The sequence below is a fragment of the Saccostrea cucullata genome, unplaced genomic scaffold (assembly GCF_032062105.1).
Source record: "Saccostrea cucullata isolate Sc308-1 unplaced genomic scaffold, CSIRO_AGI_Scuc_v1 ctg612, whole genome shotgun sequence".
Classification (NCBI taxonomy): Eukaryota; Metazoa; Mollusca; class Bivalvia; order Ostreida; family Ostreidae; genus Saccostrea; species Saccostrea cuccullata.
In genome coordinates this window covers 188681-205856 of record NW_026925190.1, presented here as the reverse complement: position 1 = coordinate 205856, position 17176 = coordinate 188681, and the positions used below count along the sequence as shown (strand labels likewise).

Below are 17176 nucleotides of genomic sequence, written 5' to 3'. Positions count from 1 at the left end.
TACTACGCTCAGTAAGATATTAACAAATCCTTTCTCTTATGTAAACGACATTAAGAAATAATTTGAAAAAGAAATGAATATCCGCCATTTGAAATCGCCATTTTGACTTTTGACTTACAGCTGCATCATCATTCAGTTGCAGAATAGTGAGAATGAAGAGGGAAAAAAAACAAATCTGCAGTGTATGAATATTTTCAAATGTAAAACTCTTAACAAAGAAGAAAATAGAAACAATAGACAAATAAATAAGAAAATTCAAATTACGTGTAGAAACGACTAAATTTTCTAAGTTAAACAAAAAAAGTTAAAATTCTATTTTCTTTCTTATAGTTTTTTAACACTCAGTAAGATAATCACTCATTATTTCTCCATTTTGAACAACATTAAGAGAAAATTAGAAAAATTTGATGTCCGCCATTTTGAATCGCCATTTTGACCTATTTACCGCCATTTTCATGAAAGCCAGCATATTTTTTCAGATTCAGCATACTCGAATTAGGTTAAAAAACTATGCTGGACCAAATAATAATTATTTGCCGTTAGAAGTTATTTCTAGCCTTCTTTTTAAATATCAGGACCAGACTATTATTCCAGATCTGGGTGAATAATTAGTGTAAAATGTCTGCTGCAAGGTTTGGATCTGCTTTGAAAAAACTCTGCTGGCAGTTGATCATTTCCAGGTGCTTTGTTGTTCTTAAGGGCTGTTATTGTTTTGAGTATTTCATCTTTAGATGGTTCCTTTCTTTCAATTTCTAAATCAGTGTCAGCTTTCGGTATGTGTGCCAGTTCGCTAGGCTCCAGGCGATTCAACACTTCCTTAAAATTTTCCAGATTTGATCGCTGATTCTTTATTATGGGTACAGAAGATTCTTCTTATATAGACTATTTATTACACTGTAATGATGATTTTATCAGTTTGTACAAGCCAGAGGTCATAACTTTTTTCCTGTCACATGCTGAATACATGTATTATCATTTAGTAAATAAAAAACGAGGTATTTAAAAAAAAAACTGTATAGGATTTGAACCCGGAATCTCTCAAATGTAAAGCGGAGTCATTAATCAGGAGACAAAAGGGATATTGTTGCATACATATAGTGATAATAGATGATCAAATATAACTTTGTAGTACTGGTTAAAGCGAGGTTGATATATAACAATCATGTGAGGTCAAAAAGTATATTTTCGAGAGGTTTTGTGAAAACTTTCAAAATGAAAGGAAGTTACAAAGCCGAGCATATGATGTTTAACTAACGTACGTGCAATATATGCACTTAATAATGACTGACCTGATTTCGTAGGGATTGTTATTTCGAAATTCAGGTCCAGGAAATCCAGGTAATTAACAGGTGTCTCAAAGGTATGTTTTTTTTTCCCGTTTGGAATAATTAAATAATAAGTGCATTAATTTTAACACTAGTACTTTCGTTTTTTTTTTCTTTTTTTCACTCTTCTTGTGTTGTGTTTTAGTATTGCTTCTAGCTATATAGTTCGTTTGTTTACATAGGACTATAGAATTGATAAAGCATGATTTTTTAAATACAGATAATGCTTACTCTGTCTTCAAAGAATAGAGTTCAACAAAGTTATAAGCAGACGTATGAGAATTCTACAGTATCTAAATGTATGTTCACATGGTTCATGCAGAGGCGTTGTTTTCATTTGTTGACTTTTACGGAAGCCCAATGGTGCAAACCAAAAATATATAAAGAAAAACGGAATTAATATATAAAGGAAAACCAAAAATATATAAAGGAAAACCAAAAATATATAAAGGAAAACCAAAAATATATAAAGAAAAACCAAAAATATATAAAGAAAAACGGAATTCATATATAAAGAAAAACGAAATTAAAATATAAAGAAAAACGGAATTAATATATAAAGAAAAACGAAATTAATGTATAAAGAAAAACTAAATTAATATATAAATAAAAACTAAATTAATATATAAAGAAAAACTAAATTAATATATAAATAAAAACGAAATTAATATATAAAGAAAACGGAATTAATATATAAAGAAAAACAGAATTGATATATAAAGAAAAACGAAATTATTTAATAAAGATAAACGAAATTATTAAATAAAAAGAAGAGTGAGGGAGAAAGAGAAAACATCAACTGAAACAAATACTTCAATCTAATGTCTGAGGTAAATTGTCAATAATTGTTCAGCGGTATACGTAATTTGTTGATGTGTAGCATTATGCATAGAGGATCATGAGGGTGGATGTTTCTGCTTGATTGAAAACAATGAAATCCAATTCAAATCGCTTGAATCGCTGAAAGGTCAAGACCTTGCTTATCGTATTAAAAAATTCCCTCCGGAATAAGCCTAGCGCCCCATCTGTATATTCATAAATCACGGGTTGTTGAAACAAAAACGAGGATGATTTGATTACTTCGTGACTATTTTTACTTCTACATTCCCCTCATTTCATAAGGACGTCGCAATACAAGAACACATTTCTAAAATGGCATTTTGTTCTTCTTGTTGACATTTCTAAAATTCTTCGTCCAGCATGTCCCTGTCTGGCGCTGAAGACACACTCACTGTGGAATGAACCACGCGTGACTGGAACCCTTATCCTCGCGTTTTGTTTTGTTAAACTTATCAACGATGCTATCTTAATTTAATAATTTCGTTTTTAGCTCACCTAAGCTGAAAGCTCAAGTGAGCTTTTCTGATCACATTTTGTCCGTCGTCTGTCTGTCCGTCTGTAAACTTTTCACATTTTCGACTTCTTCTCATGAACCGCTGGGCCAATTTCAACCAAACTTGCCACAAAGCATCCTTGGGTAAAAGGGATTCAAGTTTGTTCAAATGAAGGGCCACGCCCTCATTCAAGGGGAGATAATTGGGAATTAATGAAAATTTGATGGTATGTTTTAAAAATCTTCTCAAGAACCACTGTGTCAGAAAAGATGAAACTTATGTGGAAACATCCTCAGGTAGTGTAGATTTAAGTTTGTTTAAATCATGACCCCCGGGGTAGGGCGGGGCCAAAATGGCCGACCAAAGTTTTACATAGAAATATATGGGAAAATTCTTTAAAAATCTTCTTCTCAAGAATTGCAAAGACATAAATGTTCATATTTATATGGAAGCATCCACAGGTAGTGTAGATTCAAGTTGGTTCAAATCATGACCCCTGGGGGTAGGGCGGGACCACAATGTCCGACCAAAGTTTTACATAGAAATATACAGGAACATTCTTTAAAAATCTTCTTCTCAAGAATAGCAAAGCTATATTTGATCATCTTTATATGGAAGCATCTTCAGGCAGTGTAGATTCAAATTTGTTCAAATCATGACCCCCTGGGATACGACGGGGCCACAATGGCCGACCAAAGTTTTACTTTGAAATATATAAGAAAATTCTTTAAAAATCTTCTTCTCAAGAATAGCAAAGTTATAATTGATCATATTTATATAGAAGCATCTTCAGGTAGTGTAGATTTAAGTTTGTTCAAATCATGCCCCCCGGGGGTAGGGCGGGGCCACAATGGCCGACCAAAATTTTACATAGAAATATATAGGAATTTTTTTTTAAAAAAAAAATCTTTTTCTTATGAATTGCAAAACCATAATTGGTCATATTTATATGAAAGCATCCTCAGCTTGTGCAGTCTCAGGTTTGTACAAATCATGACCCTGGGATGGGGGGGGGGGGCGAGCCACAATGACCAATAAAGTTTTACATAGACATATATAGGAACATTCTTTAAAAATTTATGTTCTAAATAATACCAAAGCCATGATTGGTCATTGGATTGCTTTTGGATTTAAACTTTTTAATAATAAACCAATTTCTATACTTTTTCCTAGCCACAGTGCTCAGGTGAGCGATTGGGCCCATGGGCCTCTTGTTCTTTACTTAATGATTTTGTTTTTCTTTATTTAATAATTTCGTTTTTCTTCATTTAATAATTTCGTTTTTCCTTTATTTAATAATTTCGTTTTTTCTTTATTTAATAATTTCGTTTTTCCTTTATTTAATAATTTCGTTTTTCCTTTATTTAATAATTTCGTTTTTTCTTTATTTATTTCTGGTTTGCACTATTGGGCTTTGTAGAAGCCCATTAGAGCTCAGCTAGAAGGTCACGACCTTGCGTATCGTATTACTGGATTCCCACGAACTAAACCTAGCGTCCGAATCTGTGTACCCATAAATCTTAGATTGTTGAAACTATAAGAAAAATGATTTCATTACTTTGTGGGATTTGTTATTTACAAGTGTGTGCATTGTCACCGACTTATAAATACACAAATTGAGAGTTTGTCATTTAAAATATATGAGAGCAAGAACTATAGTACCACTGACTCATAAATAGTACATATTGAGAGTTGGACATTTATAATATGTGAGAGCAAGTACTTAGTAGCCAGTACATCACCTCTAATTATGCGTTGATAAGATCACAGAATCAACTGAAGGTGATTTGCTTTATTTCTAATATAGTAAACAATCATAAAAATCTACTTGTAACCACTTTGACTTGTTTTACTTTTTGCACCTGTTCTCTTTAAACAATCTTTTTTAAAAATGTCAAACAAACCCAAGTCCGATCGATAACGTATTATTTTACATTTTTAATGAATATATTGTGCGATAGTTGAATAATGGATAAGGGATTCCTGAATGTTAAATGTTGTAAACAATAGAATCTTAAAGTTCATGTTTTCTTAAATAGTTGTGCAATTAGATATCAAAGATTAAATCCTCCCCATTCATGTATTGTAATGGATGTGTTTTCGACATAGGAAAAGGTGAATGTAAAGGCAAACACCACGCTTGTTTATTGTTGAAACAAAATCAGGTCTATCAGACGCGGTGCACTCATGATTTATGGGTTCAGACCCTTACCGTGCACCTCAATAAATTCCGTATTTTAGTTGAAGTTTTTCTACTTTTAACAATTTCGTTTTTCTTTATGTAATAATTTCGTTTTTCTTAATATATTAATTCCGTTTTCTTCATATTAATTTCGTTTTTCTTTATATATTAATTCCGTTTTTCTTCATATATTTTTGGTTTTTCTTTATATATTTTTGGTTTTTCTTTATATATTTTTGGTTTTCCTTTATATATTTTTGGTTTTCCTTTATATATTTTCGGTTTTCCTTTATGTATTAATTCCGTTTTTCTTTATATATTTTTGGTTTACACTAAATGGGCTTCCGTAGACTTTAGCATATGACTACTTCATAGATGTATTTTTTTTTAATTTTTTTTTTACTCAGAATAACTTTGTGATAAATTGCTTTTCTATCTTTGCATATATCTACTTCCAATATTAGTTTGTTTTCTCTTTAATACACACAGCTTTCTGCGTACGTTAAAAATGAAAATAAGCAAAACACAAAAGGTGTTTTTTGTATTTAAATTCCCTTTTTACAATCTCTGTAAACATGGCGGCATGATATAAGGAAGCCCAATAATGCAAATAACATAAAAACTAAGTTTTAAAAAACTTCTTTACAAAATTAATCAAAGTGCTGAAAGAACTGAAAGCCGGGCTTTAATTGCTAGAGTATATAGAGTAAATATTTTCCCCTTTGACCATTGATGTTTAACAGGTAGAGATTTTATGGTCATGATTAACATGATTAACAATATCCCATATACCAGTTATTAAATGTATCAGACCAGACCCCAAGATATGTTATGATTTTAAAATATAATAAATAATATTCCAAAACATTCTAGCATATTTTCTATTCAATAAGCATTTTTTCTCTCATAATTTAAAAATTCAGTCAGCACATGTTTTAGAAACATTCTTTTAGTGTCAAACAAACAGTACTTTATTTATCGCCAAGCATAAGCACTGATACATGTACATTGCCAAGCTACTTCAGGCATTATGCATATTTTTTAAAAACTTAAAATTGTAATTCACCATACTAATAATTTGCTAAAAATAAAAACAGAATATTATCACTAACATAAATTCGACGAAAATGATATGAAATATGAAACTCTTCACAAATTTTAACCTTTCGAAAAACATGCGCTATTAAAAATTGTTCGCTTACAATATGCATTCAGCAGCGTATATGCACAATTTGTTATAGATCTATACTGATTATCATAATAAAGCGATAGTTGGTTAATCAAAATATTAATCTACTTCAAGCACAACTACATACCGAATTTTGTCTAAGGATCAAAATCTTAATTTAAAAAATAACAACTTTTTGAATAGAACAACAGAAAAATAGGAAATTCAATATTTTCCAATTGACAATCCGGCTGAATCCGCTAAGCTCTATATGTGTATTTGTGCATGTATTATATAGCATCCCGTTTTTGTATTGTTTTGTGATCATTGACATTCTTCAACATAATTTTTGAATTCTTGACTTGTGTGAGTGTCTGTCATCTGAATTGATTTACATCTTCTCTCATTGTCATTGGGCTTATAAGGTTGTCCGTTGCCCAATATTGTTAGACTTTGTTTACAAACACTACATGTACATTATCTGATTATACCAAAAACATTGAACATTGTGATTATGATCATGAACCGTTGTGGCTATGCCGTTGATTGAGGCTTTGTGGCTTTTCAGCTCATGTTGTGATGATAATATAATGCCTTTAATGGGACTACATGATGATTTTATTCTGTGCGACTGCGTGGATAAACTATCTGTTACTTTACCACGGCCGAAAGATCAAGTGACGCCTCGGTACAGATATGGTGGATGTACAGCACTGGCTAAAATTGCGCACAAGTTACGTAAAGCACTTTCCAGATGTATTTCTTTTTTATCAGCCGTGCAGTATCAATTGATCTGTTTAAAAAAAAACAGTGTACGAGAGTAGCTTTATTGAATTTGTTATTAATTAACATTTAAAAATATTAATGAAAGAGGTACATTTAATACCGGCAACATCCTATGGTTTGGATTTAATTTTTATCTGGGTCCAGTAATCCTATTTTGTGACTAGGATCAGTTTTGAATTTTACGTATCCTATTCCTGTACTCTTATATGGTTGGAATTAATATTACCAGGATCATGCACCCGTATATACTTGGGGTTTAATGTAAGCAGGATCCTGTACCCCTATATGGTTGGGGTTTAACTTTTGCTGGATCATGTACTCCTATATGGTCGCAGTTTAATTTTAAGAGGGCCCTGTACTCCTATATGGTTGGAGTTTAATATTAACAGGATTCTATACCCCTATGTGGTCGGGGTTAGTTTTTGTAGGATCCTGTACTCCTATATGGTTGAGGTTTAACTTTTGCTGGATCATATACTCCTATATGGTCGCAGTTTAACTTTAAGAGGGCCCTGTACTCCTATATGGTTGGAGTTTAATATTAACAGGATTCTATACCCCTATGTGGTCGGGGTTAGTTTTTGTAGGATCCTGTACTCCTATATGGTTGAGGTTTAACTTTTGCTGGATCATATACTCCTATATGGTCGCAGTTTAATTTTAAGAGGGCCCTGTACTCCTATATGGTTGGAGTTTAATATTAACAGGATTCTATACCCCTATGTGGTCGGGGTTAGTTTTTGTAGGATCCTGTACTCCTATATGGTTGAGGTTTAACTTTTGCTGGATCATATACTCCTATATGGTCGCAGTTTAATTTTAAGAGGGCCCTGTACTCCTATATGGTTGGAGATTAATATTAACAGGATTCTATACCCCTTTATGGTCGAGGTTAACTTTTGTAGGATCCTGTACTCCTATATGGTTGAGGTTTAACTTTTGCTGGATCATATACTCCTATATGGTCGCAGTTTAATTTTAAGAGGGCCCTGTACTCCTATATGGTTGGAGTTTAATATTAACAGGATTCTATACCCCTATGTGGTCGGGGTTAGTTTTTGTAGGATCCTGTACTCCTATATGGTTAGAGTTTAATATTAACAGGATTCTATACCCCTATATGGTCGGGGTTGATTTTTGTAGGATCCTGTACACCTATATGGTTCATTAATTGTAATGTCTATGCAAGATGCGCATACTAATTAATGGTTAAAAGTCTCCTTTCATGTTGGGAGTTAGTCTTTTAGCCTGATTACTGGTTTATTTTGGTGCCCCTATATGGTCGGGGTTTATTTTCTTGCTAGCATAATTGCTTTATTATTGTGCCCATATAAGTTTGTGCATTTTTGTTAGTTGCTGGATGGCTGCATGGAAGGATCTTGTGCAGTAATTGTTGTTTTGTTATTGTGTTCCTATGTGATTGGGGCTTTTTTTTTTTATCCAAACTACGACTACTGTTTAAGGTTAGGGCGTTTTATCAAAACTATGAGTACTGGTTTATTATGGCACTCAAATAGGCATAATTTCTTCACATTTATATTTGTGCCCTTACATTTAGATATGGTATGGCAAATTGTGTGCCTGTTATGTTTGTAAAAAATGGTTTTACTTAGATTGTAAACTTAGATTGTAAATTGCAATTCAAAGTCAAATACTTTCATGTTATCTTTGATACGCTTTACCTCTCTTACTAGTTTTAGTTTATGTTTAGTAATTCCGGATGAATTTACACATACACTCATATTTTGCTTCATATATGATTATTTATAACAAAATTTCATGTGTTTCTATGTTTCTAGAGAGTCAAATAAATTAGTTCATTGATATACACATAATTAGTTGCAATACTATAATAACTACTTATTAAGTCACAGGTTATAGATGCAAATTACTTTTCAAATGAACATGAAAGCATCAATGAAGCTTAAGGAATTCATCAAGCAAGATTGGAAATCTTTAACATGATTCCAAATTTGCTTTTCTTCAAAGTTTACTAATTTCTGTATGTACCAAAAAATAAATAAATAAATAATAATAATTAAATTAATGAGAAAAAATAGCAATAATGATAATTAATAATTAGGAAAAACATGGCCTTCTTCATAACTTATCTTTCCTCAAATGGAAGGGGAATCTGAAATGATTTTTTTCCCAATGTCAAAAATATTCATGTTATCAAATTATAACAAAAGCTGCTCCAATTTAAACTTTAAATAAATATTATTTGTTAGCAAAATTCATATGTGTATATTATGCTGCTAGAAATAATGCTGGGATATAAGTTGTCTTAGGCAAAACATTGTTTTCATATGTGAAATTAGGACGAAATGCCATATTTATATTGCAGGAATATTACATCACTTGTAAAGAATTATTCCACATTGTTTTAGCTACTGAGATTATCCAACAGTTCCATTCAATTCGTATTTTGATAAAATGGTAGTTGTAAGTAATCTTCCAAAAATAATTTTAATAATGCATTTCAATAAGAGATGCCATAGTAAGACACCGATAAGGATACATACCTAACCAGTATTATAGTGTAATAGTATTGATGATAAATATTTTCTTTTATTTCAAATTCATGTTGAATGACAGCACTCATATTATGTATCACTCGTACCAGGATCATCAAAATTTTTCTGCATGTCAAATGTTTTCCTCATAATTAAGTAACTATATTAACATACATCATGGGACAGACATTACATTATGAACAACCAACTCACATGTTGTGACAGTTCAGTAAAATCATAATTGAAGGATTAACGTACCCGGCACAATTTAGATTTGAGGGTGTTGCACACGTATCAGGTGCACCTAATATTCATTTACCCACATTACCTCATGTTATTTTGATGACTCAGTGGTTAATAGAGCATTAAATGATATATTTTGCTTCATAGAATTTAATAAGCAACCTCTTGCAACCATGTCTACACTATTTCCTTATTTTTGTGAGTTTGAGATATAACAGGAAAACCAATACACACGAGGATAATCAAAATGAGTATGAGCATATTGATAAAGAAACAGCAATACCAAAACAAGTTATGATGGTCAGTTTTACAGCGTAATATGTGATGAATTTTAAAGACCAGTGTGTTTTCAAATATCAGCAAAAAATGCAAGACTATGAAGCAGATTGTAATGCAAAAATGGCAATTATTTTAAAGTAAAGAGTAAAGGAAGGGATATAATTCTCTTCTGATTGATCCATTTTAGCTATAACTGGTACATGGCATGATATATTACTGCTGAAATACTTTGAATAATAATAAGGAATATAAATTTCAGTTTTCAAGAAGATGCAGCAATTCCTCATTATTGCTTTTTAGTGACTCATTACAAAATAACAAATCTGTCTTACAGGTCAATTTAAGTAGTACTTTTGATTTCAATCTTTTCTTTCATAACAGACTGTCTGATGCAGCTGAATAGTGTTTCTTTTTGTGGTTTCTTGTTCAGTTATATCTCGCATTTTAGAAAAAGACTGTCTGCGACAACATTTTTTGGTAAGATGTAATCTTTGACTTTCCTAGGAAGCACTTGTGGAAGTATATAACTCCACTTGTAACTACGGTGATTATCTGAGGCTGATGTTACTCAGAATGACTGTCTGAGGCAGCATTTCTGGTGACTTGATTATATTGTATTTTATAGAATGGAACAATTTACATTTTTTAGTGATATACAAAGTTAGTGATCTTTTATTATACCCTATTTCCTAGTGTAGGTCAATCTACATGTACATCAGTATGACTGTCTAAGGCAGCATAGTCAATGGGTAACACAATTTACATCATAACAATTGTATGGAATGACATTGTTGTAATACTTTGTGTAGAGTGAAGTACAACCTGCATCAGTATGACTGTCCGAGGCAGCATAGTTGATCTCCTTGTTTTATATGCTTTTAAGACTAGTTTAAATTTATATGTGTATTTAAACCAATTGTATATATTACTTTGTTTTGTTTTCAGTGTAAAATAACTGTCATTATTAAGACTATCTGATATATATGTGTCTTAAAGCCCATTATATATGTTACAATGTTTTCAGTGTATAATAATTGACACAAGTATGACTGTCTGAGGTAGCATAGTTGATTTTATATGCAGTTGAAAATTTGCCTTTGTATTTTGATAACCCACTGTATATATCACTATGTTTGTTTATAAGTGTAATACAATCGACATCAGTATGACGGTCTGAGGCAACATAATTCATAACCTTGTTTAATATGCATTTAAGACTAGTTTAAAATTGGTATGTGTATATATATCTTAATCCATTGTACATAATACTAGTCTTTGTTTTCAGTGTAAAATAATTGAAACAACAATTGATCTCAAAAGTCATTTGAAACAATTCAAAATTTAACTTAATGTTAGATAGTATTTGTTGCCAATGGGACACAATTTGTATATGTAGCCTATTTCAAGGGAATATGAATGCAAAAATAGGTTTAGGTCTGCAAATAACTGTGCACAATTAGAACCTATTAAAATTCTTAAAGATTGTTGGAAGACTTTGATCTCCAAAGAACATCATAGATTGGTAGGTTTACAGGAAATAAATAGTAAAGTTTGGCATCTGATGGTTTAGCCATATGTTAGTCTGTTTGTCCTACTTATGAGGTGTTGATGTTTCCCATTCGTCTCCTCTGTATGGGGCACTTGTCTATAACTTGTTAGTTATCGACAAGTTTAAGGCGTGTTTGTTCTCCCATCTTTTTTGCAAATTCTTCTAGTCATATTTGTAATTTTTCGTTATGTATATTAATATCCTTATAAAGGATATATCCAGATATGGTCATATGTAACTTTTGTTGTACATATTTGTTTAATTTGTTTGGCATTACAATAAATGCTCATTTACAACAAACGTTTTGCTTTGATATTTGCAAAAAACAGAGCAGAGTAGACTCATTGTTGAACAAAATAGATTATTTGAGGAAGGTTGAAGACGATGGTATAATTGTATTTATGTGCAACATAAAGTAATTTATACCATCTCTGGTAGTCTATTGTTATAAGAGAATTTTTCCGGAATTTTCAATGCCGCAATGAATTCTTGCTACTATTTTATATTTGTGACTTGATCTTGTTTATCCAGACCATGCTTTCTGATGGATATAATTTTTGACCCACCACCTCCCCTGCATCCACTCAATATATACTCAATTGTATTCGATTAAATAATGTACACTTACAGTGGAATTATTGTATGTTATTTGTTTTTTGATTGATATGTTAATAATGTTATAATTTTATGTCATCATAATTATTTTGTTGTTTATTATATATAATATACATATATATTGTTTTTATATAATATACATTTACATTGAAGTTGTTAATCTGACATGTTAACAATGTTACAATATAGTACTTATTTTTTCGAGTGTTTCACAAGCTTTTAAGAACTTGGGTGTTTGTTCTCCCATCTTTTTTGCAAATTCTTCTAGACATATTTGTATTTTTTCGTTATGTATATTAATATCCTTATAATATGGTCATTTGTAACTTTTGTACATATTTGTTTTATTTGTTTGGCATTACAATGAATGCTCATTTACAACAAACATTTTGTTTAGATATTTGCAAAAAACAGAGCAGAGTAGACTCATTGTTGAAGAAAATAGATTATTTTAGGAAGGTTGAAGACGATGGTATAAATACATGGTATTATCCATGATTCAATTTGCGCAAAAGTCTTCAGATCTATATATTTTAATTTAATTCTAAGGCTTTTTTCTTACACTAAGTATTTGATTTGTTTCACCTTGAAAAAAGTATCCTTGACAATTTTTAGGAACTTGTTGTACAAATATAATTTAATTTAAAAACATAGTTCTTTGGAGCAATGCTTTAAGTTTGTTCGTGCAGTCTAAAAAATAACCAGTAGCCGTCCAATAGTACATGTAATAATAATCAGTCCAAAAAAGACATCATCGAACGGCTGTGATAACAAAATCGGACAACATTTAAAAAAATCAAGGTTAAATATGTGCAGAGACAAAAACAAGTTAGGGGGGATTTAAATCAGGGTGAAATCTTTTTAAAGGTGTGACAAGCTCCGTAAAACTTGAGATAACGTCTTTTTATCGGAACACTTTAGTTAAAAACTGCTGGCATAGTGTAATTGATGCGTTTTTTTTCTGTAAAAAAAAATTCAAATGGTATAAACTAACCCTGGCGTAATGTCTACTTTGTCGATCATGTCGATGGGAGTATGGTATGAATTATAGAACAGAGAAATGATTTAAGACAGGTGGAGACATTTAAGGTATTTTTCATTGTTTCAGATTTTAATTAAACTAAGTTGTAAGGGTGTATTCTATATAAAAGTAATCTTTGTAGATTAATTAATCTACAATGTATCAGAATCTATTCCTTCGTTATACCTAAAACTGTCTCTCTCTTTTTCACAGTCGTATCTTTTATTGATTTCATCACTTTTATATAGATACCCATTTCCGCCCCTGTCCGGGGTTGAACTCTCGACTTATGGAATGTCTCTCTGTAATGCCTAGGTCACATTTATAAGCCGATGGTCAGGCGACTAAATTTTTCTGGTCTCGTCGGCTGAAAGAACATGATATGCCGACATAAATATCGGGCGACACGAAGCAGTCACATTAAGTCCTAGGTACACCCGTGACTTGGATAAAGAACATATTTTTTTTAGAAATTAGAAATATTTTTCATATATCAATATTCAGATAGGTGACGTGAGTAATGTTTGCAAGACAAAGTGGCAGAATTTTGTAAGATTCTGACTCAATGTTAAAAATGTGTGCAAAGTTTGTATAGAATAGCATAAAGACGACAAATGGCGCATATCTAAGCAGCAAAGAATACTTAAGATTTCTTATATCTTACGGATTGATAATTTGTTATTTCCATTCAAAAAATATATATCAATCCATGCATCAAAATTTGGTGTGTTAAATGCTATTAAAATATATAAGTCGTTAATATTATACAGAAAATGTTAACTTCAAATTTGTGTCCATGCACCATTGATAGCAGTACAGGAACAGTGCGCTAGACGGCTTGGCTATCTAGGCCAGTCAAAACTTTCGGCTTTCGATGCCGATAGAATTCTCACAGCGCAGCCATACATTACACGGTTTTATAAATAAAATTAATTTCATTACAACGTGTATTAGTAACGATCCTCTAATTAAACTACTGTCAAAATAACTGCATTTCACTTCTATTCTCTATGACGGTGTAGTATAGGGCGGCGCTGTGAGAATTCCATCGGCATTGAAAACAAGTTTTTGACTTGCGTTGATAGCCTCGAGCGGTCTTACCCTCTGTTTCTGTAATGCTAGGAGACATATTGCGTAGGACGAGTTCAACGTCGCATAGGAGCGGAAGTGGATATCCTTATAAAAGTGATTTTCTCTGCGCTTTGTATATTAATACTTCTTCACTTTGGGCAGTTATGTTAGTTTAAGAGCTGTTGTAAATTGTGAATTAGAAAATATTTTTGACTTACGAATTAGAAAATACTTTTGGACAACTTTTAAATTCGTTTGTACAAATTATTTATTTGTTCATACAATTCCCTTTTTTTTTTTTACAGATTATCTTAAGATGTTTATATCTTCAGATTTATTAAGCCCTCATATATGAAACAGATGGGTACGTTAAACCTAATGTCATTTTCATCAATGCATGTAAAGGTGTTTGGATAAATGACATATACTCTGTGTTACTGTGATACTGAAGTCATATGTTTGGAATGTTTTAGTACTATAGACGATATGTACAATGTAAATGATTATAAGTTTAGCTTTTTCATCGCCAACTTTCCTTATTTATAAAGTAATAATATGATATCACCTATATATTGTGTAACCTCCTCAAAACTTATTCGATACTCAAGAGCATGCAATGGGTAAGCACATGTACGATTAATTCCTAAAATGAGGCAGCTATAATTGATAGTAAAAGGTTGATGTTGGAGGGATTCAACGATCTCATCAGCATTGCTAAAATTCCTTATAATTAGGGTAATTAAAAAGAAAACTGTCACTGGGTCGTTTTCAGCTGACGTTAAGCATATCTTTTGTTTTACTGACAAAAATATTAACTTTTTTTTTGCAGAAAGAGCTATGAAGACGCTTCCAATAGAAAAGTGTTTTTTCATTTGCAAAGAAGTTGTCTTCATCGCAGTTCTTTTAATCGAATTTTGTTTTCTGCTTTGTACAATGGGAAATCCGGTATGTCTTAGAAATTGCTTCAGATTTATTTCTTAAAGAATCTATAATTGCTATTCAGATGTAGAATTTTATTTATGGAATATTTTACCCCTACCATACCCCCAGAAAATACATTTGTGATTTTATTGACCCTCCCTTTAGTTTGTTAAAGCAATATGAGCTGCATGTGTGACATCGAAAAAAAATGTAAATTTGTAATTAACTATTTCAATGACAGAAAAATAGAACATTTATAAACTTCTGTTGTTCATAATTATTTGCGATGGAAGAACTTTTTATAAGCTTTGATTGAAGCAAAATTGAATTATTGTCCTGTACTGTATATTCGGTTGCACAGAAATATTCTTCTGAAACATTTTAAAACTTTATTTTAGCCTTATTGATTATAAGGGTTTAGATTACATACAGATTAATCAGAATAACACATTTTACCAGCCAAATAAAATTCTCAAAAATGCAGCTCAAATTGCTTTAAGGATTTTTTGCTATTTTATTTTCTATCATCTCTTTATGTATGCACTTTCTATTACTGTTTGATACTTGTCAAAGTAATTAACTACCCTTCCTCATTTTGAATAAAGGTCTCCTTACCTAAAGAAGACTTTTTACGATATTTTAATATCAGTGATTCATTAGATCACAAAAGTACGCAGATAGATATTTACACAATATATTTGAATTTTATCTGATATAGATAGAGTCTTACGATTTCAAAGTGTATCCAGTTGATGCCTGTCCGGCGAATATGTCAGCTTTCGAATCAGCCGCAACAAGAATGAACTGTTCAAACAGAACAAGATATTTATGCACCCCTGACAGGAAGTTGACTTCTTTGATAGAATTTTGTACAGATAGGCCAAGAAAACCCTATGGACCAGGTTGACTTTAAAAGAATAACTTATTTCAAAAATAATCTTCCATAGCAAATTATCGTTTTGAATTTCAAAAGTTTAACAACTTTCATTGTATAACATGAATTAATCCTCAGAGAGTGATATTTTTTCCAGTGAACAGCTATTGTTGTATCACATTTTCGTAGATCCTCCCATATTTCGGAAAGTACTACAAAAAGTTTTCTAGTTTTTTCTTAATACGAGGGTTGTCCCAGAGAAATGCGAACTTTTTAATATTTCATAATCTAACAGACTAAAATTATTCATTTTTTTCCACAATGCTGGAAAATTAAATTTTCGTCATTTTAGCGAAATAATATAAGATTGTTATGTTATATGCATTTCGAAACGACATTGATTTACAGGGTATTAAATATCGGTGGTCGGCGCACGGTAAATTCTTAACTTTCAATATTTACAGTGATGTTTGTTTTAATAATCCGACCATACGGAAAAATAAAGTAATTAATTAAATCCTTAGAAACTGTATGATTTAAAGTTTTTGTGTGAAAAAATACTTCGACGTTATAAAGAAGGAAAAATGGCTTTAAATGCACAAACAGTTTTAGTATAAATATTGGTAAATTATCACTTAAAGTTGTGTTGAGCATGTTATGACACCTGTTCATATGGGAAAGGAGCTAGGGATCAGGGAAAGACAAAATATATATATAAGAGAAGTAGACCTACAAGAATGACAAGTAAAAGATATACAGATGGACGTCATAAGATATACAGATGGACGTCATAAGTGGAGATAGCCGCTAACTATGCAAGCTGTTAAGTTAATATTGATTGGAAAATTGTCTTTAAAAATTAATTCCTTAATTAATTTTAAATATTGCATTTGTGAAATGGATAATCCATAACTAAAAGAAACTCAAATTCAGTATCAAATTAATGCTTCTAACGTTTTTTTTAAAGATGCACGTTTCCTGGATACATTCAAAAACTCCACAAATGACGTTTTGACACCGTTGGTTTTGCGTCGACTGCTTCTTTGAATGATTGTTTATCAAAAATAAAAATGTTATTTATAAAGATATTTTATTAAATTTCTTTGAATTATGTAACAAATGTCGATTATGATGTATATCAATTTTTAGCTAAAAATATAATATGTGTGAAACAAAAACTATTGAAAATGTTCACTTTTTTCTGGGACAAACCTCGTATTTATATATTTATTATATCTATTTATAGACAATTGCGAATGGATGTTCTCTTCTTTATTTTTATCAGTGTGTGT

The 17176-nt window shown here is 31.2% G+C and overlaps 1 protein-coding gene across 1 annotated transcript in view; it reads left to right on the top strand.

Annotated features, from left to right (window-relative positions):
* The first annotated feature begins 1258 nt into the window (after positions 1-1258).
* The window catches only part of LOC134268289 (uncharacterized), a 31742-nt gene continuing 15824 nt past the window's right edge, over positions 1259-17176 (top strand). The window contains exons 1-3 of the mRNA XM_062750524.1: positions 1259-1338; positions 14919-15034; positions 15729-15912. Coding sequence (XP_062606508.1) covers positions 14927-15034; positions 15729-15912 — 292 coding nt within the window. The 5' untranslated portion in view covers positions 1259-1338; positions 14919-14926. The remainder of the gene's footprint in view (positions 1339-14918; positions 15035-15728; positions 15913-17176) is intronic.